Below are 26692 nucleotides of genomic sequence, written 5' to 3'. Positions count from 1 at the left end.
TAGTGTAAAATAAGATGTTTTTACGAGGCCAAATTTTTACATTTTTACAAAATCAACATTTCAAACTAATTATCAAGGTTAAATACTCACAATTTATTACATTCAGTTCTTTAAAATTTGTTTAAAAAAAAATTATAGGAAATTCTTCAATCGCTAAATCATAAAAATTTAATTAATTGCAAAATTATCGGATTTTACAGTAATGTGCAATACCTATTTTTATAGCTAATGATAAACCCATGCCACCTATATGGGGCTTGGTCAACTTTACTGTATACAAATTTATTTTAGTTCCATTATGTAAGCAGGGCAGGGCGGGTTTATTAAACAAAGTCAGCTGAGTAAATGTTAATAACATTACAGCTCAGATAATCTCCGTATTTCAGGTACTAAAGGGGTATTTCCAGTCATTACTGAGTCTGTCAGAGGTTTTACTAAGATCACCAGAATTACCAGTCTCGTATTTTGGATCAGCTCTGTATAAACAAACATTCATCACATTGGATGCCTACCATCAACAGGTAACTGTTTAAGTTTAATTAATTGATATTTTAAACATTTTCAACCCTTTTTCCAGGTTTGACCTTCACCAATTGACTCTTATATATGAATATATACAAAATATGTACAACAATGTATCGTCCCAAGAGACCATAATGTAAGAGCATGACATGAACCGATTCCCGACAGACATCTTTACCATTTAGCCAAATTGTATCTTAACCCTTACCCGGTGCAACCAAAAATGTTTAGTCTTTGCAACCAGTACAGAGTCAGGCCAGCTTGCACTTTCATGCAATCTGAACAGGCTTTATCCTTTTGCTAGCTCAAATTTTGTATTTTGATGTTGAAATCCTTAAGTTTGGATTGACTGTTTCAAATTCAGATATCCATTACAAAAATTCAGCAGGTAATGGGTTAATACAGTGAATAGTTTATAAGATATCATTAAGTAAATGTGTATTAAAATATTTATATTATGGCCCGGGCACCCAAAATTAATAGATTTGTGGAAGGGACATACTGTTTTTGTTCAGTATTTTTGTCTTTTTGTGGACAACTTTATATTTTTGACATACCGGTAACATATTTACTGTTTATGTGACATTGTTAATACCAAGACACAATATACCTGTGAACAAAAGCTTAAAGGCTTGTCCTTTATCATTTCTCCAGCAGCTTGGTACCAGTCCATATATATCACATTGTATTGGTACAATATTGCATTTGGTGTATAGTTTTTAGGCATTTGCCTGAATTTCAGGGTTTTTTAATGCTCCGAAATCACTCTTATTCTATATAAACCATTGAAATAATGTAGATAATAATAATTCAGATTATTCAGGTTTTCTGACATTTTGAATTTTTTCAAGCGATCTAAAATATTTCTGATAATGACATTTATGATTTAATCATTACATTACTTTGGAATATATATATATATGATCTCAGAATGTTGTTACATTTGCAGGAGATAGTTGGTAATCTTGTAGCACACATTGGAAGTGGGTTTGAAAGTGAAATAGATGCCTCGCTAGATATTCTAGCTTACCTAGTGAATCATCATCTGCCAAAGATGGCACCTTTTGCTATTCTTGTTAAGGTTTGTATTTTATATTGTTTGTTGTCATTAAGTAAAAAGTATGAGAAAAAATCATTATATAAATGATTTACTTGAGGAAACAGAGCATCGTTTTTAGGGCTGTCATTGAAAATTTTCGATATATCAGTACAAAATTTTATATCACTGAATGTCCAAATCCTTTCCTTGGCCACTATAAAGAAACACCATTATTCATAATTAAAGTATTTTTTTAACCCCAAAAAATTGATTTACTTTTTATAAATTGAATGTTACAGGTATATTTTTTATGGCAAAATGTAAACTTATTTTGACTTTCACCTGCTCATTCACGACATACCCTTGGCTGTGTATGATGTTACTTTAAATTATATTTTCAGAGTGTACTGGACTATCTAGATAATCTGTCAGTCTGTCAAATTAGAAAACTGTACTTTATGCTGAGTGCCCTGGCCTTTAAAAATCCCCAAGAAGGGGGTCTAATACAGGTAACTATAGCAACAAGAAATACTTGTAATCTTATTAGTGTTAACCTCTTATATTAGCTATATTATCATGTTGTTTTTTTTTTTTTGGGGGGGGGGGGGGTTTATGTGACACCAACACAGTATATGTCATATGGTGACATTTCAGCTGTACTGGTGGAGGAAGAGTTGAACTTCAGGTGCCCTTCCGTGCATTATTTAAGGCACAAACATGCACCTGAGTAGAACCACCAACGTTCCGTAAGCTAGCTGGATAGCTTCCTCACGTGAAAGAATCCAAAGTCCCAGTCAGGATTGAACCTACAGCAGTGAAGGGCAAGTAGTTTGAAGTCAAGGACCTTAACCACACTGACGTCCCCCATATTATCATACCTATACAAGTGATTCTTATGATACTGGATTGTCCCATTATTAGGGTAGGGCAGTTTCATTAACTTTTCTAGGAGGGAAAAGCCTCATCATGTTATAAACACGGCAATCTTAATGTGTCAATAGGACTGTAACAAAGGAGAAAGCAAGAAAAACTTGCTGTATCACAAATGTACAGCTATACTGTTGGCTAATAAATTTTTTAAATTGTATAAAGTGCAGACTATAATAAGAAGGCACTTTTTTGCTGGCAAATCTTGGTCTGCACTGGCCATATGGACAAAATCAGTCTACGCCTGCAAAGACAGGGTTAATGAATGTTGTTGCAAATACCAGAGAACTTGTAAGACTTCTATTCTTTCTTTCACTATTTCACTGTACATGTTATTCTGTTATTTCAGGATGATTTACATATTGTAATAAGAAAACAGCTTTCAAACAATAATCCAAAGTAAGTATCTTTCTAACAAAATAATTTTTTGTGATTATTATTTGATGTTAGTTTCTTTAACGTTGCTCCTATAACAGGTACTTGGTTGATTTTGATTTCTCAATATGCATGTTATTGTTCATTTATAACATCAAATAAACCATATATTAAGAATTATTATACGCTTAAATTAAATATTGAGAAATATTGATGAAATGAAATGTGTATTATTTTATTTTCCATATTTTTCAAAGAAAAAACATTTTTTTTCACTGCAGTGAAACATATTTTCCGTATTTTCAATGGTGTCTTGCCAAACTACTTTGTATAATACATAAAATTTAAGGGGAAGTCTTTCAATTTGCTATGTCAAAAAAGAGAAAAAATGTATATAATATAAATAAACAAAAAATTCAAGTTTTTTCTTTAAATACCAGATTTATTTTCATAGAGTGGAATGAAAATAAATATTTCATTTATTTTTTACTGAAAAAACTTAAATATCCTTTAGATATTGTTATGTAATAATGTACCATTCTACAGTACAGTAGCCATATAAATGTACAAATGTTCGTAAGTTTAAGAATATTACTATTGTTTATAAAAGTGATGTGAACAGGGGTTGTTATACATATATGATTTATATTTTCAGGTATAAGAGAATGGGGGTTATAGGGGCAGTGATGATAGTGAGTTGTATTGCTCAAACTAGGTATGTTTTCTTTTTTTTCTCCCCCTACCCTCCCCCACCTTTCCTAGAATCTTGATATTTTTGTTATTTAAAGGTGAAAGCAATTTGTAATATTGCTTTGTATTTATTTTGTTGATATAATGAAAATAAGTTTCAATTGCCATTTGCCATTTTCTTCACACATAACTGATTTTCATATAATGTTAAAAGCTTAAGCTTTTTGGCATGTTTTAAAATACAACAGAGACTATGTCACTAGAAATTAGTAAATTACACCCAATAATCACATTCCATTATAAATGGGGTTCGGATATATAATGCTCATTGCAATATTAAAGCTGCATGCCTCTAGATAAGCCAAAATATTTCATAAAATACATACCCTGATAAATATTTTAAGATTTCTGGAAATGTAAAAAGATTAAAAATTCAACCAATGAAATTTACATGTTATGTGGCACTAATGAAAGATTTTGCTGTATTTATCACCATATTTCTACTGAGTTACTAATGCAGTTTTCTACTCCGCTACTAAGGCAGTAAGTGCTATTTTTGCATATCTTGACGTATTTTTGGTAACTTATGTGAATTATTAGTGCTGTTTGCTATGTGTTAGTTACTTTCTTTGTTTACTTCACAATATTTTACTTTTAAATACATTTTCATGAAAATTAGCATGAATCTGGAGGCATGCTGCTTTAACTCACAAATTTATTTCGGTTATTGTACAGCAATACTGAGGAGAGCACAGAAAACTCGTGCACACAGGAAGAGCTGAGTGCTGACCTATATAAACAGGTGACGAGCCTACTGACCCTGGTACGATCCAGTAGCAGTAAATCCCCAGAAGCCTTTGCTCTCTTTATGGATGAACTGTCTACCATCATAGCTCAAGGAAAACTTCAGTCTAAAGTTGAGGTATGTCTATTTAAAAATCTGTACTGCTACATATAATTGAAGAAATTTGGGAAAGAAGATACTAATTTCAATTTGGAATATGACCAAGTATAGGCCATTTAACCAAGCAAAAGAAACAATTGCAATATTTTGGAAAAATCAAATAGTTTATGTCAATATGAGGAGAATTCATTTTAAATGATATATATTATTGTTATAAACGAACTAATGTAATGAATATTGAAATTAGAAATTGATGTATTGACATTCATTTTAGAATTGGATCAGTGAGAATTTGACAGTGGATTTCCAGGAAAACTTTGTTGTTGATATTGCAGATGGTGTGCCTGAAGAGTACGTATTCATTGATGATAAATGCTAATTCCCCACAGTGGAGTAGATCACTTAAAAATCTTGTATTATGAAGTCAATAAAGATTGTCTGTTACACGTAGTAAATTATAAATGCAGTCTTTTGGACATTTAATATTGGCTCTTAAATACTGTCAAAAAGCTGCATATATATTTGACTGTCTGGAGACAACAGTGTACTAGCCCTTACCACTGATTAATAAATGGGTTTTTTCCATCTTTAAGTCTCAACAAATAATCATTTTGAGGGACAATTTCAAAATTACTTCTGTCTAAATATTGGTCAGTGCAGACCATGATCAAATGGTACAGATGTGCAGTCTGATCTTGGTCAGTACTGGTCAGAATTGGTGGCTGGGGTAGAAACTGTTGCTGCCAGAAGGTTAAAACTCATAGTTCTTCATACTATAAAAAAAAGTTACAAGTTATTTCATATCCATGGTTAAAGAGAGGTCTTCATCCCCTGGAATGTCGCCTTTTGACCTTTACAGTTTTTGTGCGACTTATAACCCAACAAGAAAAAAAAAGAATAAAAAACTAAGATTGTGTTTAACCCTTTCCCCCATGAGCATATTGTGAAAAATAGCCATTTTCACTGAAAAGCTGCAACTTCTCAAGGGATTGAGATAGAGTCCAAGGCTTTTCAGCGTTGGTTACACGTTACCTTATTATCAACCTGGGGTCATTTTAAGCCTCTCACAAGTCCAAAATTTTCTTGGCGATGAGGGGGACTCCCCCCCCCTTCAAACCCCCCAAACAGAAGGGGGTACATCCCCCTTCTGGCAACCCCCTGATGTATTATTTGGATGGGGGCGGCGCCGAAAAAATGGTCACTTTTTTTAACAACACTTCTCAAACGAAAAACAGTGTTTGGGGTCTAAATAGGACATTTTTTCACTGTTTGAGGCCTCAAAAAAGGGGAGAGGGGGGCAAAAAGCCGTCGAAACACGCTTATATAAGGGAAAAGGTTAATAAATACCATTTTTTTCAAGGTTGCATCAAGGTAATAATTGAACATTAACAGTCCAACTGGGATAAACACTATAAAAAGTTGCTTTTCGAAGTGGCAGCATTTTATAAAAAGGTGTATGAAATTGGGCAGTAACTGAAACAGGGCATCCTACAACATACAGTTTTTAGAACAAAATAAGTAAAGAAAACTTATAATATCATATGATTTGAATATTGCCAATTTATCTCATTTTAATGTTTTGTTGGTTTATAATACATTAAGTGCTATGATAATTTCAGGAGTGGTAATATACCAGTAGCAAGTGTACATGGTTTAGATGATGAAAGTGAGGGAGGTATTGCCATAAACCTTCTACCACTGGTTGTACAGAAATATGCCTGTAAAACTGCTCTAACTGCATATACTGAAAGGTTTATATTACTTATTTATTCTATTTTTGTTATATTTGAATAAATAGTTGCTACCTTTCCACAGTTGTAAAACCTGGGGTCAATCCAACTTGCAGAATTTTCATTTAACAGTTACCTTGCTATATGTCTGATTGAAATGGACTTGTCTATCTTTCAATCTGTACAAAACAATTCATCACTTTGAGGGAAAATTTGAAGGATATTAAAACTTAACAGCTCTAAATGAGCAGAGTACGAGTGACTGTAGCTGTTTAAAGTTTTTTTCTTTTCTTTAAAGTGTCTTACTAACTTGAAACAAAATAGACTGTCAGAAAATTTCAAAACTAGAAATTTTCATTGGGTGAAAAAGTAGGGCTACAGCTAATTTTTAACAACTTCAGGGTAAATATCATGAAAACTTCCTATTTAATTAAAAGATAAGGAGATGTTCATATATGTTTATGATTTTTATGTTTCAGTGGAGTAACAGACCCCCTCTGTATGTCACCTTCTGTACGACTATTGAGAGTTTGTGAAGAACGGCAGCATGGTACCCTGGAGAATATAGATGCTTTACTAGGTAAACCAAATCCAGAATGTAAAAGTAATTTAGCATGATGTCTGTAAAATTGACATGGACTTAGCTGAGATTGGCTCATTGTTTAAACTTTGGTGAAATTTGTAGTTGTACTACAGGTGGTATTCATAAGAAATTTCTGTCATGCTTTCGATATTTTTATTATAGATCAATTTCTGTGACTCATATCTATGTCATATATTGAAGGGAAAAAAAATTACTGTGAATTGCTTCATCGTACAGGTCAAGTTGTCTATAGTTGAGCACTGTCCTACTGACAGCTCTTGTTTTATTTCAGTATTTCATTATATGATATTTGCGATGTGAAAACCAAATAAATACTGATAATATTGTAGGTTGTCCAGTATATTTGGCAAAGGAAGATGTATACGAGAAGTTTGAGCCTTTGTCTACGAGAGAGAAGGAAATTATCGTGTCTTCACTGTTTTATTGTATTAACTGGTTTATAGAGGTGAGAATTCATTTTTCATTGTTTTGATAACATGTTTTTATATAGTTTAAATAATTTCAATATTTTGCTCCTTTTGTGGCCCCTCAAACTATGAAGGCTTGTTGCTTGTCTGTCTGTCTTTCTCTGAACTACTTTAATCTCTGCAATACTTGGAAATAACTTACTACTTATTGAGAATTTACTTTGACATCTGAACTCAATAACTAAAACCTGGCACCCGGTACATGCTTGCTGGCTGTTTGCTAACATCAGTGGCGTAAAATGATGTTACCATTTGACATCATGAAATGTTACTGTCTGACATGAATTTAAACTATACAGTAAATAATTCAAGAGAGGTATAAAAATCTGAAAGGTTACACTCCTTTATAGATGGTGAATGGTTTTTCGAACCAGTCCGATGCTGAGATTAAAGGAAAAGTGATCACGAGGCTCCACAATATAACCGAGTTACAGAAGATACTTCTATCTTGTTTACCAGGTAACTATGAGTTTATTTGTTGCCTGTCTTTATACTAGTATATTATAGTCTATATGTAGGTTGTTGTAGCAGGAATCTTATGAGACAGCTTGTGTCTGCCCGCTTTGCTAAATAGGGAGAGTATCAGGTAAGTAATCTACAGGTTGTTGGTTTTTTTCCTATATCGGGGTCAAGGTAATTTGATTTGGTTGTAAGCAGCGTTTGTTAATTTATGTCACCTGAGGAAGTGTAATGAAAGAAGCAGTCCTAAACTGTTTTAACAATTTAGCAATGTCATTTAAATATTTGTAGTGAAAGATTTTTGGCTGATTTTGATGAAAACTAAATGGGAAAGACCAAATGAAATTGTGTTCATGTTAACCATATAGTCAGGTGAGCAATTAAGGACCATCAAGGCCCTCCTATTACAGAAAAACATGACCATGTATTGTAAATGTGAAATGTGTACAAAGTGAAATTTATTTAAGAAATATTTTATCATACAAACATAAAGTTAGTGTTTTCTATGCAAATAAGTTAATGTGTTTATAAATGCTTAAGACAATGGATTTTCTATCCTGGTACAGAAACTCCCAACTTTAAGCCACCACTGGCTAATTTTGACTTGGATGAAGCAGTTACACCAGCTGTCAGTACCGGAACAACCTGGAAAAGTGAAACCAAGAAAAAAGCCAAGAAGGGAAGGTAACCCAACATTTTTCTTATGTTAATGTTTATTTGTACAGCTATAATAATTTACATCTACATGGCTGACCTGTTGTTATGTACATGTCCTGTTTTGGTTTTAAAACAAACGTTTCTGTGACTTTTTTGAAAAAAAGTTCATAATCTAAATGGTTAAATTTAGTATGAAACATTCATAGTTCTTGTCAGATTGCATAAATATTTTAAAATGCAGTCATTTTCAACAAAATTCGTCCTTCTTATATTTTGTTTTGCTAAATAATGAATATTATCACTGTGTATTGAATGAAAGAAAAAGCATTGAAACACAAGGCTATCTGAATTGTACAAGGGACGTAGCCCCAAAGTATAAATCAAATGCTGAGTGTTTTGATGTTCTTTCTCTTGTATCATAGGATAAAATGAAAATGAAATGATGTTTATGGTAAAAAGTTGTGCTTAAAAATAGAATAACAAGCTTAAAAATGCTTGAGTTTTGACATTGAATATTTATGAACTCTGGATATCATAATATAACTTTTCACAACTGTAGCTATACAACACATGAGTGTGCGTCTGTCGCCGACTGCTAAAGGTTGTTGACTTCAAACCACTTGCCCCTCACAGCTGTGGGTTCGAATCCCGACAGGGACTTTGGATTCTTTCATGTGAGGAAGCTATCCAGCTAGCTTACGGAACGTCGGTGGTTCTACTCAGGTTCCCGTTCGTGCCTGAAATAATGTACTGAAGGGCACCTGAGGTCTTCCTCCACCAGTAAATCTGGAACATTGCCATATGACCTATAATGTGTCGGTGAGACGTAAAACCCAATTAAAACAAACAAACACATGAGAATATTATGCTTATGCAATATTTTCATTATTCACACATGTATGATATTTATTGAGTAATCTTTACCCAAAATGATTGTAGGAAAACTGTGGGTAAGAAAGCTGACAAGCCATCTTCAGATAGTGATGACAATAGTAGAGACAGTTCACAGTTAAATAATACAACAATGGTAAGTTAAACATAATAGTAAAGATTGATATTAGTTAAGTCATTTTGGTTAAAAGAATTACTAGTTTTCGTAATCTCTCTCTGAAATATGTTTGATACATAATATGCAAGAAAAAGAATCAAACACTGGCTGTCATAACAGATGGGAATATATAGCTCTTGGAAAACTGTTTAGTAGAAAAATGGCAGAGCCATGTTACTGTCATTAACAGTTAACTTAAAATACAAGCTAGATATTCCAGTCTTTATAGGCAGACATCGTAAGATTCATATATTATGACAGCTATGCTAGTAACTTCAGAGAAACAGTTAATAAAAGATTTGTGTTTTTTTTACTTCTTTGATGTTTAGATGCCAAAACAAAAGCCATTATTATAGATATAATGTTATTTTTGTTGTAGAACAACACACAGGCAGCAACACAGGCAGCTGATGGTGGAGGAGGAAAAGATAGCAAACCATCCGTCAGTCTAACATCTTACAAACCATTCTTCAGGTAATCATATACCTATTCTGAAAGCATCCTAGAAACCATTTTTAGGTAAAAAGTTTATATACATATTCTGAAACAATGAGAACTCAGTCAATTGTACTTGTATGATACAGGTAAAAGATTCTTTTCAAATGAAAGTGTTAATAATTTAGTAGGTTTAAATAGGTACATTTTTTTGTAGTGGATCTTAAGCTTCCCTTATTCTTAGCCTGCTGTTAGTGACTGTATCTAGTCTTGTAATTGATTATGATAGAGACATTATTATATGCAGCCGTCCAGTTAGCTCAATATATAGAGCATAACTGTGAATCGACAGGTCTTTTACATTCTGATTGATCATGAAATCCTTACTATGGTCATTCGCACTGTACCTCTGCTCTGACATGTACAGAAGTTATCAGTTCCTTGTGAGTGTAGGCAACTAGTACTGGAAACAACTTGACAGCCTGCCAAAGAATGATGCGGTGGCTAAACTGTGCTCTGGTAAATTCACTGTGGCTTATTATCGTGATCCGGATTGTAAACTACCAACACCACATTTATATATATGCAAATGACTTACTTGTAAATAATATGAATATTTTATTTTTTAGCTCGACTATTCGATAAGAATAAGTAGAGGTATTGCAGTCACCCGAGCGTCGGCGTAACCACTTATGTTAAAGTTTTTGTAATAGTTCAAATATTTTCAAAGTCCATAGACATATGGCTTTGAAACTTTGCACACTTGTTCACCATCATGACCCCAACCTGTAGACAGGAGGAGGTAACTCTATCAAGCATTTTGACAGAATTATGCCCCTTTTTCGACTTAGAATTTACGTTAAAGTTTTTGTAATAGTTTAAATATTTTCAAAGTCCATTGACATATGGCTTTGAAACTTTACACACTTGTTCACCATCATGACCCCAATCTGGAAACAGGAGGAGGTAACTCTATCAAGCATTTTGACAGAATTATGCCCCTTTTCCGACTTAGAATTTACGTTAAAGTTTTTGTAATAGTTCAAATATTTTCAAAGTCCATTGACATATGGCTTTGAAACTTTGCACACTTGTTCACCATCATGACCCCAACCTGTAAACAGGAGGAGGTAACTCTATCAAGCATTTTGACAGAATTATGCCCCTTTTTCGACTTAGAATTTACGTTAAAGTTTTTGTAATAGTTCAAATATTTTCAAAGTCCATTGACATATGGCTTTGAAACTTTGCACACTTGTTCACCATCATGACCCCAACCTGGAAACAGGAGGAGGTAACACTATCAAGCATTTTGACAGAATTATGCCCCTTTTTCGACTTAAAATTTACGTTAAAGTTTTTGTAATAGTTCAAATATTTTCAAAGTCCATTGACATATGGCTTTGAAACTTTGCACACTTGTTCACCATCATGACCCCAATCTGTAAACAGGAGGAGGTAACTCTATCAAGCATTTTGACAGAATTATGCCCCTTTTTCGACTTAGAATTTACGTTAAAGTTTTTGTAATAGTTCAAATATTTTCAAAGTCCATTGACATATGGCTTTGAAACTTTGCACACTTGTTCACCATCATGACCCCAACCTGTAAACAGGAGGAGGTAACTCTATCAAGCATTTTTTTTACTATCAAGCACTAAGAATAGTCGAGCGTTGCTGTCCTACCGACAGCTCTTGTTTATCATACCCAATCCATCTGATGGTCCTGCCCATAAACAGTATCATTATATGAGCCGCGTCATGACAAAACCAGCATAATGCGTTTGCGACCATCAATGATCCAGATTAGACTGCGCATCCACGCAGTCTGATCAGGATCCATGCTGTTCGCTTGCCAACCATATTACAAGTAGCAAAACAGATAACGAACAGCATGGATCCTGATCAGACTGTGCGGATGTGCCAGCTGATCTGGACCCATGCTGGTCGCAAACGCATTACGTTGGTTTTGTCGTGACGCGGCTCATATTTCTATTTTCAGGGAATTGGATATATCTGTGTTCACCATATTAAATACTGGATCTATTAAACAAGCCATGCTTGACTCAGATATGAATACAAAGGTAGGTACCCTGTATTGTTAGACTTGTGAAGTGCTTGGCTTATTACAGGAGGTCACTGTCTATGGCCCATAACTCTTACATGTATTGATTTTGACAGAATTGAAACATGGAGTTAGACATAACTCTAACATGGATTTTGGCAGAATTATATTTCATTTTTAAACATAGAAAATTCAACATTATCAAGGCTCTTGTTTTGCTATTAAGCACTAAGAATGGCCGAGCATTCTGTCATACTGACAGCTCTTGTTGACCAATCAGATACCTGAGATTTGAGTTTCAGATTAGAAAAATTCTATATAACCTCGCTTTGAATAGATTGCGTTGGCAACTCTTTTTCACAGGTGATATAAAGAAAAATTAGTCTACAAAGTTATGTCTATCATGAAGTTTAATTACTTTCAAATATTACAAAAACTATTTTGTTAACTATTATATGTACATAGGGTGTAAATGAGTTGTCCCTAGAGATGGCCCAGGTCAACTTTCTGGTAGAAGATCTCTGCAGAAAACTGGAACATTCACTCCTAGCATCAGCTTCAAAAAGGAAGACTTTCTTCAAGGTAAAAATTAATTGTCATGTTAAAATTGCCTTATATCAGCCTGCTGAATTTGTGCAATGGTTAAGTTGATCTTTGACTGATTTACTGCTTATTGAGATAGTTAACTATGATTTTTGTTAAATCTTCTTGAAATATGTGGTTAACAGCTAAAAAAAATTCAGTCAAACTTCATGAAGTTGGAGGCTGGCATGGTTGTATACTTATCTAAGGGCAGCCTGATTTGCTGATAATTATGTTCAAAGATTTTATACATAAGTTACCAAATGGCTAGCCTGGGCTCCAGTCTGTCAATTTTTTTGTGCTTCTATTTTGCATACTATTAAAACCATGAACGAATATGTTATGAATAAGAAAAAAAATGTTATAAATAAGCAAAAACTATCAACGCCTTATTCCCATGCTACCAAATGGCTTGTACAGATTATATGAAAATACTTTTAAAAAAATCATGATTATTTTGTGATTTTGACTTCAAGTCACTTGCATTTCTTTTTTTGCAAGTTGATAAAGAGATAATTTATGATTTTAATCCAGGTCAAAGCTGAGAAGAAGGTTGGATTCTCCAACTTGGATCAGTTAACTCCCCTTGAAGTTGCAACAAAAGTAGTCAAGTTGTTACCTGCCCTTTGTAATCATCTTGAAGGAGCTAGTGGTTTCTTTCAGGTAATACACTTGTGCTAAAATAGATTTTTATCTGTAGCCTGCTTGTGGCCATGCAACCAGTGCAGACCATGATCAGGCCATACATCAGCGTCACCTGGTCATGTCTGCACTGTTCATCATTCAGTCAGTACATATTTTAAAATTGTCTCTACAATTGATGAATGGTAACGTCTAGATTATAAAATGGAAACGTTTGTTTAAGATATCTAACATGGTAAGGATTAAAGAAGAAAAAAAAATGTAATAACAGAAAAATGTCCTCATGTTAGTTTTAATGTAAAAGAGGCAAAATGGAAAAGCAATGCAATTAGCAGACAATTAACGTCTATACTGTAGGGGTTAGGAACTATCCATTGCTACTTAGGGAGGTTTTGAAATATGATACAAAAATCCAAAATAAAGCATCAACATTGAAGAGTCTTGTCAGATTGCCTGGATTTGCTAGCAACACTTTGCTCTCTTTACTGATGTCATAAGCTAGTCATTTTGCCATGTTTTAAAGGTTAAATTTATGCTATTTAGACATTACTGGCAGACAATGATGGAATGATGGATGGTCCAGGTAGTCACAGTCCTCAGGCACAGATGTCTGCCATGTGTTTTCAACAGTTATTACAAGCTTTACTCTCTATTTTCTCATGGTATGTATAAAGTTCTTTTATTTTGTCCCCATTACTTGGGGTAGGGTGGGAAAGCATAGCTTTGCCATTGTCTGTCCTGCTGTCCATCAATAGACTGACACAACAGTGGAAAGTTAGTGCATAAATGTTACCTATGGACACATTTAGAGTCCATTTAGATGTTAAAGTTGTTGTTACAGATTTAACAGTGGAAAGTTGGGGCATAAATGTTACCTATGGACACATTTAGAGTCCATTTAGATGTTAAAGTTGTTGTTACAGATTTAACAGTGGAAAGTTGGGGCATAAATGTTACCTATGGACACATTTAGAGTCCATTTAGATGTTAAAGTTGTTGTTACAGATTTAACAGTGGAAAGTTGGGGCTTAAATGTTACCTATGGACACATTTAGAGTCCATTTAGATGTTAAAGTTGTTGTTACAGATTTAACAGTGGAAAGTTGGGGCATAAATGTTACCTATGGACACATTTAGAGTCCATTTAGATGTTAAAGTTGTTGTTACAGATTTAACAGTGGAAAGTTGGGGCATAAATGTTACCTATGGACACATTTAGAGTCCATTTAGATGTTAAAGTTGTTGTTACAGATTTAACAGTGGAAAGTTGGGGCATAAATGTTACCTATGGACACATTTAGAGGTAACCCTCACCATGTTAAATTTGTTGTTATAGATTTAACATTGGAAAGTTGGGGCATCAGTGTTACCTATGGGCACATTTAGAGGTCACCCTTACCATGTTAGATTTGTTGTTAAAGATTTAACATTTGAAATTTGGTGCATCAATGTTACTTATAGACACATTTAGAGTCCATTCTATCCCTATTAAATTTGTTGTTATGGATTTTAACATTGGAAAGTTGGGGCATCATTGTTACCTATGGACACATTTAGAGGTCACCCTAACCCTGTTAAATTTGTTGTTATAGATTTATTGAATGCTACTCTTTTTTTTCAGGAATGGATTTCAGATGGTAGAGAATCGTGACTTACTGAAGGAAGCTCTTGGTGTACTTGTTCAAAGAATTAAAACAGCAGGTCATTCACAGATGTCTCTAAAAGATCTTGTCAAGTATGTGTTTATATACAGTTTTTGCGATATTAAATAAGCAATATTGTCAAGTATGTATTTATATGCTGTATGATAAATTATAAAAGTAATTAGAGATATTAAGACTCTCTCTAATGATTTGTATAATGAATTTTCTTTGTAGCAGTCTGTTAGTAGCTTGAAGGGACTACACTGAGGCTTTATAACATAAAAGACCACAGCTATTTTTTCAAGACTCTCTAATAAAACATGGATCTGGACCAATAACTTGTATACACAATTACAGATCATTTGCTCACTCCATTTCCAAGGGATAGTTAATTTTATTATGCAAATTTACCCCAAGATGAAAAGCGTTGCCAAAATAGTTGATTTACAGTTTAATACGGAGTATATTTTCATAATTATTACCTATTGTATACTTTTCAATTTTAAGTGCACAAATAGAGGATATTGAATGAGTGTAGTTAAATACTAAATTTATTGAACGAGTTGAATAAAATCATATTATGCGAGCCTCTGGCGAGCATAATATTGTTTTATTCAACGAGTTCAATAAATTTAGTATTGAATCTACACGAATATGATATTCTATTTATCACATATATAAAATAAAAACAGTAAACTGTTAAAATGAGTAATTTTTCAATGACGCGCCTATAGTGTAACGCTAACATTAGCGCGCTTTAACGCTATGTTTATATATAGCGCAAATGACGTCACGTCAAAGTGTTATTACACTAGTGTAATATCGTTTTTATTAAATGGCTTTATTACACTCCTCCGCCGCGGTTTATGTGATAAGTTGATTTATGAAATAGGCTAAAAAACCAATCGTAGGCTTCCTTAAAGGGATTTCAGTGTACAAATTCAAAAAAAAAACCAGTGCAACCTCTGCAGAACAACACCCTGTGGGAGACATAGAATTTTGTTATTGTTGAGTGGGAGGTGTTGCTCAAGAGACATAAAATTTACTGTGCATTATTACTTTGGGAACAACATTGTTATCATTGTAAATAGGTAATTTCTTTTCAGAGAGTCGCTGTGCAGGGGTTACACTGTATTTAGATCATAAATAAACAAATCATCACAGTTGTGTTAGTAAATTCAGCCTAATTATGTAATTTTGCTCTCTCGTTTTAGAACAGCTGTAAAGTATATATCTAACTTTGCCAACACAGTACCTGATATTGGTACTGCAGTAATGTTGCTCAAAGTTCTTACCTCCCTTTGTGAGAAATCAGAAGACAGGCAACTTACAAGGAAACTTGGTAAATATTTGTAAATTTAACTCTTTCACTGCTTAAAGTAATCAAATCTTGCTCTGCTTTAAATTTGGAACATACTGTTGCTTATATAAGGGATTTCATATGAAAATAATAAATTTTAACTGCCAAGAATGTTAAATTTTGATAAATAAGACATCAAGGAGGAAATTCTCTTTAAAATTGACATTAATGAATATTTTGTGAATTATTTTAGTACCAATATCTGAAGAATTTCTCAAGAGAGAATGGATAGGTCATGATGGACAGAGAGAAAAGGGCAGCAAATTTAATGAGCACCTACAGATTATTATAAAGTAAGTCTGTTAATATTATTACTCTAGGACTTTCATAGATAACAACATTAAATTTACAAAATCCATAAACCTAGCAAATATAAACCATTTTTTTTAATTGAGCCAATTTGCCATAACTAAAATTTAAGCCAATATACCTTACCCACAAATGTTAGACAATGTGTTATACCCATTATAGAAATACAATATGTTAACCCCATAAAATTTAACCAATATTTCATACTCATAGAAATAAGTCAATATGTCGATCTCATTAAAAAAGCTAATATGTCATACCCATCATATCAAGCCAATATGTCAAAAGGACACCAGTCAGTATGCCATACTAAATAAATAAGCCAATATGCTGTAAATCCCATGATAGTAAGCCAATATTTTAAAGCAACAAAAGTAAGTCAATACATGTATGTCAAATCCATAACAGAAAGCCAGTCTGCTAAACCTAAAATAGTAAGCCAAGATGTTAAACTCATGAAAGTATAACTATTCCAATATGTCATTCCTGTAAAAGAATACCAAATAGTTTGCCAAACTCATATTAATACATGTACACTGTACTTTGCACTGAAATGAGTTAAAGAGAGACTTACCTATGAAAGAAAGCTTCATTTTAATACAAGAGTAACCTCCGTGATTGAAATATTTGAGATATATACATGTAATTTTTTTTATTGGCTGAAAATTTAAAATTGGTTTTAGATAGGATTATGTTATCTTTATAACAATGGCTACTCAGTTTATGTCAGATCACTATATAATTCAGGTCATATGTTGTACATTCTGAAGATCCTCTGAAAGCTGTTGAAGTTATAGCATCTAAAGCTATACCAGAACTGTTGGAAACTGATAAAAATGGCTGCTCAGCAACATATCCAACTATGAACAGGTTTGACAATAACTATTCTTATGTTATATGAGCCGCGTCACAGCAAAACCAACATAGTGCGTTTGCGACCAGAATAGATCCAGACCAGCCTTTGCATCAGCACAGTCTGATCAGGATCCATGCTCACTTACCAACTCTATAACAAGTAGAGAAACTGATAGGGAACAGCATGGATCCTGATCAGACTGCACAAACACACTATGTTGGTTTTGTCGTGACATGGCTCATTTATACATTGGTTTATTACTTACTGGTAGCAAATGGACCTCAGTGGCTAAGTGGTTATGGTGGCTGACTACATGCAACTTGCCTTTTACTGCTGTGGGTTTAATCCTGCTAGAGAAATTTGGGTTCTTACATGTTAGGCTGCTTTCCAGCTAGCTTATAGAAGTCTGGTGGTTCTACGTAAGTACCCACTTGTGCCTGATTTAATGCATTGGGGCATGTGAGGTTTTCCTGCATCAGTAAAGGTGGAAAGTGGTTGTAAGCAAATACGATAATTAAATACATGCTATGATTTATGCTTTTTTTCTCTCCAATTTCTTATTGATTGTTGTGCCTTGGCTTGTTATGACCTTGGTTGTGTAAACATTTCTTATTTAAACCTTACCCTACTAAACTTCTAATATGGACTTTTCCTATTTTAAATATGGAACAGTCCATTTTCAGTGAAGAAAATTTTAATACCAAAATAAGTAGCCAACAATGTGGAGCATAGTTTAATGGCATTAATGGCACAGTTGTGCTGTTAAGCTTGATGTTACTGATTGCATATACAAGGTATTGTTGTTGCAAGAATTTAATTCAATAACACTTTTTTTTCTAAGAGATTTTTTTTATAGATTTACACTTACATGTACTTACATTAATAATGATCATTTTCAAACTCAAAACTGGATAAGTCCATGATGCAATAACATTATAAAAGCAATGTCTGTTTTCATCAAAGTATGTATGTCACGTAATAACAAAATTGAATTTATTGTAAAAGTATATTATCTTGTTATTTTAGATCATCGTACACAGTGTATTATCGTGTTTTGTACAGTGAACTTATAGAAGCTGTGAAAGGTATACCACCAGTCAAACAATCAGATCTGATTGATGTAAGACACTTTATATCATTTCACTTGAAACAGGTTATATTATAACTATTGTGGTATAAATAGAAAAATTACTTATTTTTGCAATATTCACCTCTATACATGGAGATCTTCTAGTTATAGTAATTTAGGCAATTTAGTTACAGTAATTTAGGCAATACTATTTTAGTGAAATTTAGATTTCTTTATTTTGATATTTTTATGTGGCTCTTTTAGGGTTTTCACTCACTGCTCACATGAATGTCTAATTCAAGTATATACACCATAGTAGGGACGCCCGTGGCTGAGTGGTTAAGGTCGTTGACTTCAAACCACTTGCCCCTAACTGCTCTGGGTTTGAATCCAGATGGGGACTTTGGATTCTTTCATGTGAGGAAGCTACCAGGTAGCTTACGGAATGTCGGGGGTTCTGCTCATGTGCCCGTTTGTGCCTGAAATAATGTACGGAAGGGCATCTGAGGTCTTCCTCCATTAGTAAAGCTGGGACATCGTTATATGACATATACTGTGTTGGTTGACGTAAAACCCAGTCAAACAAACAAACAATATACACAATAGTATTTACCCTAATACTGCTTTATTATAAGATGCTGAATTAATGGAGGGTGTGGACTTGAACGTCTCCCTGGATACATGGTAGAAGTCTGATTAAATTCCCCATGTAATTAATTTCAAAAATCAATTTGAAAATGTCACACAGAAATCATAACATTATTCAGTGGAATTGCTGTGGTCTAAAAGAGTATAATCCTTAATTATTAAAGTATCATTAGGTGACAGCATAGTCTCTTGAAGAAACAGTACTTTTAGGGAGTATTTTGACAAAGGAAGAAGTAAATCAAGATTGAATCATTCCTAATGCTGTTAATATTCATAAATGTTCTTGTCCAACTTCGATACTTGGAACCGTCCATTATAAATTTTTGGAATATAGAGATGAAAGTTTTAAGTTGGTCAGCCAACAGTATAGAACCAAACAGAATATCATAGACGTGCAGCCTGTTTTTATAATGGTGTCAAAGGTTGTTTACAGTAGATGACATCAGTGATGATTTAACTTTATAAATATCATATATATATAGACTGAATGGTTAAGATCAGTGACTTCAAATCACTGGCGCCTTCACCAATGTGAGTTTGAATCCTACCAGGGACTTTGGATTCTTTTATGTGAAGAAGCTATCAAGCTTGCTTACAGAATGGTGAATGTTCCATTTAGGTGCCACTTTAGTACCTTAAATAATGCAAGGAGGGCAACCTGAGAAATAAATATATAAATACTTTACTCCAAAATTTGTACCAAGTATATAAAGTAAATCTGTTGAATGTATTATATTTTACAGACATGGATTGACAGGCTATTACAGTGGAATGTAGGAGTAAGGATATTCCATATTCTAGTCAATCTTGTCAAGGTGATATTTGTATTTTATTACATTAGCACATATAAAGGGCTTAATATAAAATAATATTTGTTGGCGGCTTGTGACACAGTTATGCCAAAAAATCCTGCCTGCTCTCCTCTGTGGGTTAAAAACCTTCTAGGGACTGAATTCTGTCATGTGATGAAAGCTTTCCAGCTGGTTTATGGAACTTCAGTGGTTCTACTCAGTTGCTTGATCATGCCTGAAATAATGCATGGAGGGGCACCTAAGGTCATCCTCCCAGAGAGCTATAGAAAGTTTATCTTAACACATTAACAAAACATACTCGTAGAAACTTTGTTGAAGTGTATGAGCCGCGTCACGACAAAACCAACATAATAGGTTTGCGACCAGCATGGATCCAGACCAGCCTGCGCATACGCGCAGTCTGATCAGGATCCATGCTGTTTGCTTACAAACCCTATAACATGTAGAGAAACTGATAGAGAACAGCATGGATCCTGATCAGACTGCTTGGATGCGCAGGCTGGTCTGGATGCATGCTGGTCGCAAACGCATTATGTTGGTTTTGTCGTGACGCGGCTAATATAATTGTCTTTCAGAACCAATAATGTTTTGAATTTCAGTAAAGAATGCATATGATTTTTTGTCAGCGAACAAAAATACAGTCTCGAAAACAATAATTTAAGGGTTTTAATGGCTTCAGGTTCTAGTCTGATCATCGGTGACATTTAACATATAGTTACAAAACAAAATGTCTTCATTACATATGGTATGATCATTCTCCATATTGTTGGCTTTAATATTTTTGTATTAATAAAATTTCATTTACTCTATCCAATGCAAAGCAGGACAGGTAAAATTTTTGCAGTGTAAGTATTAACTTGGCAATTCTGATAAGAGTGATATGTTATATTTCAGACATTTGATGGAAGAGGAAACTTGGGAACATGTATAAAGGTAAGATATATGCTATCAGTTATCAGAACTTGATGGTCTTAGGTGATGCAGTATACACAGGTCAACATGTACTTAATGCCATGGCAAAATTACTGGTTATTTAATTGCACTCTTTGAGAATAGCCATTTTCAAAAAGACTAGCTTCTTAATTAGATGTTTTGAGTAGAGTTATGGCAAACAACTGGTTTCTTTATTGCACACTTTGAGTAGAACCTTTACAAAAAGACTAGCTTCTGAATTGAATGTTTAGAGTAAAGCTTTGGCAAAGCAACTGGCTTCTGAATGAACCCTTTGAATATGGCTTAGCCATGACAAAAAGACTGGCTTCTTAATTGAACCTTATGTGTAGAGCCATTGGAAAACAACTGGTTTCTTTATTACACACTTGAAGTAGAACCACTGCAAAAAGTCTGGCTTGAATTGAATGTTAAAGTTAATCCTTGGAAGCATCTGGCATCTAAATTGAACCTTTTGAATATGGCTATGGAAATCAACTGGCTTCTGGATTGAACCCTTTGAATATAGTCATGGCAAAATGACTGACTTATGAAGTGCACCCTTTCAATATAAGGGACCTAAGTCACCAGTAAAGTTGGGTCATCATATACATCTATGAATTCTGACTAGATTCGATACTGCTGACTGCTTAATTTAGCTCTTTGATTAATTTTTATAATACATGAAGATAACAATGGATAGTTACAAATTTATACGGGACAAGTCTGGAGTTATTTTGAAAATATTTGATTCAGCATCTTTTTTATTTACATAAAACATTTCCAAATTTTGATTAAAGCATTTAGGCTGATTTTTCTCCCCTTTCTCAACTTAGAAATTCATGGTAAAGTTTTGCTTGTAAGCTGTTATCTCCATAACTACTGAAGGGTTTGTGCCTTTTTTGGGACAATTTTATGCATTCATAATAATAAAGCAGTGATTTACTTGATAAAACATCTTAATAACAAGCCTTTGTACCTTTTCGGTCAATTTTATGTATTCATAGGTAAGCATTATTATACTCAATAAAACACCCTTGTGACAACTTTTTCGAATAGTCGAGCCTTACTGTCCTCCGACAGTTCTTGTTTCTTGTATTCTGACCAGGTATTTTACAGTAGACTGAGTAATTTTGAATTCATTCTGGAAACAGTTAGTTAATAATTATCTATTACACAACAGCTATTTCATTCTGAACAGATATTTTAATATCAAAAAGCTTCATGTAATTTTGATACAGACCCCATAAATTTGTGTTTCATTTTTCAGTATGGTAGATTTTTTGTTGAAGCTTTCCTAAGACTTGGAATGCCATTGTTAGATATGATGTTTAAAAGTCACAGACAGGATATATTGGGACTGTTGAAAAACTTACAACAAAGTACACGAGCACTTCATCACTTGTGTGGACATTCTAAGGTAAATCCTCCATTTACTTGAATAAATGATTATGATATATAATGTGGGCTTACCTGTGTGACTTTAAATGGCTATAGTCACTTGCTAGGGATTGTGAAAGATGTTGCACGTTCCATTATAATCACTCATAAAAAACCAAGTTTAATATTTTCGACTACAGGGAAGCCTTTTTGTAACATACACTTCGGTTGTTTCTGAGAGCTGTTGCTATATAGATGTTACATTAATTGTGAATTCCTCCTTTGGAAAGAATAAATAAAGTTGTTGATAAAAGGTTATTGCTTTACAGGGGGTCATTCTGAAGATAGGGCCACTCTAACGAGGTTACAAATTTGCTTCCATTGCCCTAGTAGGGTTTTCTCTTTACAGAATTTGTCTGTGACACCAATATTGAGTCAGTCTTGTACAGTTTACTGCTTCTATTGTTGTACTTTGATCTTGATATTCTCTTTAAATGAACAAGGATCATTTCTAGATTCTAAGCATGGTGAGTTTGTAACATAAATGTGTAGCAGTGTAAATAAAGTCAACTTTCTGAAAATAAGGTTTACCTGTGTCATTAGAGGAAATGGATGAAAGATTAGAACTCCAGTACCGCTTTAACAAAGAATGTTTCAGTTTGATGCTAGATCCCTTTAATTACTAGACCACCAGTTTGCATGTTTGCCATTACTTCATATATAACACAAATGGTACATTTGTATTTTTATGATCGTAAAAAGACATCAATAATTTTAATTTATAGCAACTTATCACACACTTCAATTACAAACTTAAGATGTCGAACCTAATTTGATGTAAAACTGTTCACAAAAATGAATAAATTTGTTGCAAATGTTATAAAATAGAACTTCAAACATCTCCTTCATCAGATTTAACATTTAGCCTGCTGGCAGCAAAATAAATTAACCATGGTACCATAGCAGACCAATATCAGTCACCATAGATGTGTCGTCTGGTTATAGTCTGTGCCCTGTTTGCTATTTAGTCAGTTATTATTTTTAAAATTTACCTAAAAATAATAGTTTTGTCAAGAATGAATGACGGACATGTCCATTTTATGATAGTTCTCTTGGTAAAGGGCTGAGAAGGGCTTAATATTTGTGCTATTTGGAAGGATGCTTTGTTCCAATTAAAAACTTCTGTAATTCGAATAACCCTCAGGAGTCCAGTGATTTTACTCACTTAATTGGCAGAGGCCTAAGCCTCTTGATTTTGGGACAAATTATCTCTAAAATTGCTTATTTGGGAAGTAAAAAAGCAGGTTTAAAACTGCATGATTTTTAAGAAAATTTCAATTGGGAAGAGGCCTTTTATCGGAGTCTGTTATATAAGCAAGAAAATCACTGGAGTCAGAGTATATGAAAGTAATAATTAATTTTATTACATGCTTTTCGGTGGTTTATAGAAATATATCAGTGATATAAAACTGGTAATTTCACTGTTTGAAACAGTGAAATTACCACTTTGATAATTTCACTGTTTTGAATTTAAGCCCCTTACGTTGTTTCAGTGAAATACCAGCGTGCTTTTCATTCAGTATTAGGTTTAATGTCTTTTTAAAACGTTTCTTTGCATATAATAAAAAGAAAATTTGTTTAATTTAGTGTAAGATCGAAATATATTTCACCTTGTGAACACCAAAAGTTCATATTTCACTCGTGGCTGTGCCACTCATGAAAATATACCTTTTGGTGCTCACTCGGTGAAATATATTCCGATCTTACACTGAACTAAACAAATATCCTCTATGTATTATCTATAGATAAAGTAATATGCCACTAATCATTGAAATCATTTCCTTTTTTACTTTGAAGATTATGAAAGATTTAGCATTGACGAATAATGTACCGATGTTGAAGAGATCCCTGGAAGTATTTGTGTTCCGTGTTAAAGCTATGTTGACAGTGAACAAATGTCTAGAGGCATTCTGGATGGGAAATCTCAAAAACAGAGATCTACAGGTATACTGCTTATATACTTGTAAATATGTAGAACAATTTAGTTGAAAGAGCATTTGATTCACGGACCTTGAGTTTTGTTTTTACCATGATGACTGTTGTATGAACTTTACTGCAGATATAACTAAATGAGCTGTGTCATGACAAAACCAACATAATGGGTGTGCGACCAGCATGGATCCAGACCAGCCTGCGCATCAGCGCAGTCTGATCAGGATCCATGCTGTTCGCTATCAGTTTCTCTACTTGTAATAGGGTTTGTAAGCGAACAGCATGGATCCTGATCAGACTGCGCAGATGCGCAGGCTGGTCTGGATCCATGCTGGTCGCAAACGCATTACGTTGGTTTTGTCATGACACGGCTCAAATTCTTAATTAAAACATTTTCATTTTTTAACGTTTACCCTACTGGAATGTTAACTGATCTGCTTTTACCACTTATATAGAGCCAGGCCAGGCAGCTTTCTGAGAAATTCTTTCAACCTTTTTCATGAATAATCTGATGATACTATTAGTCAGGCATGAACGTTGTACATTGTTTTTTTTTTAAACAGTATAGAAGTTGAACACATTTTTCAACATACTTTAATGATGTTTAACAGGGAGAGGAGATTCTATCTCAGACAAATGTAACACAAGATGGTGGTGACAGTGACGGGGAAACTTTACCAGACGACGATGACCTCAGTGATGTGGTAATGTTCTATATATAATTTCTACAGTTGTAAAATGTTTCAATTTATATGAACACTTGTTATCTATTCTGACTATTCATGTTTTCAAGCATACCTGTGCATGAAAAGAAAGCTTTTTTCTCAAAAACTATAATTGTAAATTATACCTAAAGCTTAAATTTATTCATGTAGCATCACCACCATATGTAGGATATGCACCAGTGTTGATATTGATCCAAGTTTACCCTTTTAAAATTCAATTTAATTTGGTTCTGCCCATGTTTTCTCATTTAGGGCAAAAGCATTCTTTTACTTGGGGACCATACGACGCTTTTCATGGAATGGCACTACTGTGTCACATTGAAGGTTCCATGATAACCGCCGTATGATCACATCTGCGGATGTTTCTAAATTCAAAATTTCACCTTTTCGTGTTAAATGTTGAATTCTTCTTAAGTCGGTGCTAGGGGGCGTGGACGGTAACTTGCACTTTCCATTACCATCCATGAACAGGCTCAATCAAACTGAGCCTGCAACATTTTCAATTTTGTTGTGTTGGACTTTCTTTAGGGATTCTGTTTTTCTCTATTTTATATGGAAAAAATCTTCTCTGAAACTGCATGTCCTAGCTTAGCTAGGGCCTCAGCAAAAGTTATATAGAAAATGCACCTGGGGTCAATATTGCCTTGCTCAGGGGTCACTTATTTTACATTATCTGATATAGTAAACCTACATTAAACAAAGCTTCCATATTTAACATGAAGAAATAGTCAGTAATTCCTTTTAAAGTTACAAAAATCATTACCTCAGGGTCAAAATTGGCCTGTCCCTAAAGCATACACTTATAAAGGGAAAGGCATTTAAACCATCTCAGACACTACACGTCTCAGAGTTCAGATATTTGGCATATAGCATTGCTAAGCAGACTTTGGGTAAAAAATGGCCCTGCTCCAGACTAACTTTTCTTATATGGACTTGTATAGTAAAGAGGCTTTTGATATCTTCTCACCAGAAACTAGATATTTGTCCAGAGTTGAATTATTTGTCACAGTGGTTCTCTAACCAAATTCTAAGGTTCAAATAAGAGCTAGTTCAATAAAAGTTGAGCAAGGTAAGTCATAAATTTATATGTATATCTGAAGTATGTATTATGCACTTTACCATTTACAACAGCAGATGATTTAACTGTCTCTTTTTCCAGATGTTAGAACATTGTACATTAAGGCATACTGTAAGGCTTGATTAAAGATTTCATTAAATGATCGCATTACGTTTATTTTTTCTGTATAGGAACTTGAAAATGAAGGAGATGAAAGCAATGAAGTAGGAGATAATGATATCACAGACCCTGAAGGTTCTTACAGTCAGGCTTATTGATATGTAATGAGACAGTGGGACAAATATGAGCCGCGCCATGACAAAACCAACGTAATGTGTTTGCGACCAGCATGGATCCAGACCAGCCTGCGCATCCTTGCAGTCTGATCAGGATCCATGCTGTTTGCTTACATACCCTATAACAAGTAGAGAAACTGATAGTGAACAGCATGGATCCTGATCAGACTGCAAGGATGCGCAGGCTGGTCTGGATCCATGCTGGTCGCAAACACATTATGTTGGTTTTGTCGTGAAGCGGCTCATATTTCTTAGGAGATTGGAAGGACATACATGCAGCAGAAAATTTGTTAATTGTGGTAAAAATACAGTAACATAGATATTAAACTATAAAATGTTTAGGATTATTGATATGCTGTGATGCACTGGCATTTCAAAATATTCTTAGCATTTGTAGTATGATATTATGACATTACAGACCAAGTTTGGTGTGGATGTATTGTAAGGCTATGCCTTTGTGGTACAATCC

At 33.9% G+C, this 26692-nt stretch overlaps 1 protein-coding gene across 1 annotated transcript in view; it reads left to right on the top strand.

Moving 5' to 3' along the window:
• LOC132742925 (Fanconi anemia group D2 protein-like) overlaps window positions 1–26296 on the top strand; it is a 41653-nt gene extending 15357 nt beyond the window's left edge. Inside the window, exons 16-44 of the mRNA XM_060731431.1 lie at window positions 387–521; window positions 1472–1603; window positions 1963–2070; window positions 2838–2887; window positions 3519–3578; window positions 4289–4475; window positions 4732–4808; window positions 6077–6208; window positions 6667–6767; window positions 7121–7236; window positions 7609–7717; window positions 8284–8401; window positions 9314–9401; window positions 9802–9896; window positions 11860–11941; window positions 12388–12504; window positions 13039–13167; window positions 13690–13808; window positions 14768–14881; window positions 16004–16131; window positions 16343–16442; window positions 17206–17328; window positions 18341–18434; window positions 19775–19846; window positions 20738–20776; window positions 22044–22193; window positions 24011–24157; window positions 24757–24849; window positions 26119–26296. Coding sequence (XP_060587414.1) covers window positions 387–521; window positions 1472–1603; window positions 1963–2070; window positions 2838–2887; window positions 3519–3578; window positions 4289–4475; window positions 4732–4808; window positions 6077–6208; window positions 6667–6767; window positions 7121–7236; window positions 7609–7717; window positions 8284–8401; window positions 9314–9401; window positions 9802–9896; window positions 11860–11941; window positions 12388–12504; window positions 13039–13167; window positions 13690–13808; window positions 14768–14881; window positions 16004–16131; window positions 16343–16442; window positions 17206–17328; window positions 18341–18434; window positions 19775–19846; window positions 20738–20776; window positions 22044–22193; window positions 24011–24157; window positions 24757–24849; window positions 26119–26205 — 3102 coding nt within the window. The 3' untranslated portion in view covers window positions 26206–26296. The remainder of the gene's footprint in view (window positions 1–386; window positions 522–1471; window positions 1604–1962; window positions 2071–2837; window positions 2888–3518; window positions 3579–4288; window positions 4476–4731; window positions 4809–6076; window positions 6209–6666; window positions 6768–7120; window positions 7237–7608; window positions 7718–8283; window positions 8402–9313; window positions 9402–9801; window positions 9897–11859; window positions 11942–12387; window positions 12505–13038; window positions 13168–13689; window positions 13809–14767; window positions 14882–16003; window positions 16132–16342; window positions 16443–17205; window positions 17329–18340; window positions 18435–19774; window positions 19847–20737; window positions 20777–22043; window positions 22194–24010; window positions 24158–24756; window positions 24850–26118) is intronic.
• The last annotated feature ends 396 nt before the right edge of the window (window positions 26297–26692 follow it).

This window comes from Ruditapes philippinarum, unplaced genomic scaffold (assembly GCF_026571515.1).
Source record: "Ruditapes philippinarum isolate M1 unplaced genomic scaffold, ASM2657151v2 ctg1781_1_1_1_1, whole genome shotgun sequence".
NCBI lineage: Eukaryota > Metazoa > Mollusca > Bivalvia > Venerida > Veneridae > Ruditapes > Ruditapes philippinarum.
The sequence above is the reverse complement of the archived record's forward strand: the minus strand, read 5'-3'. Positions and strand labels throughout refer to the sequence as shown.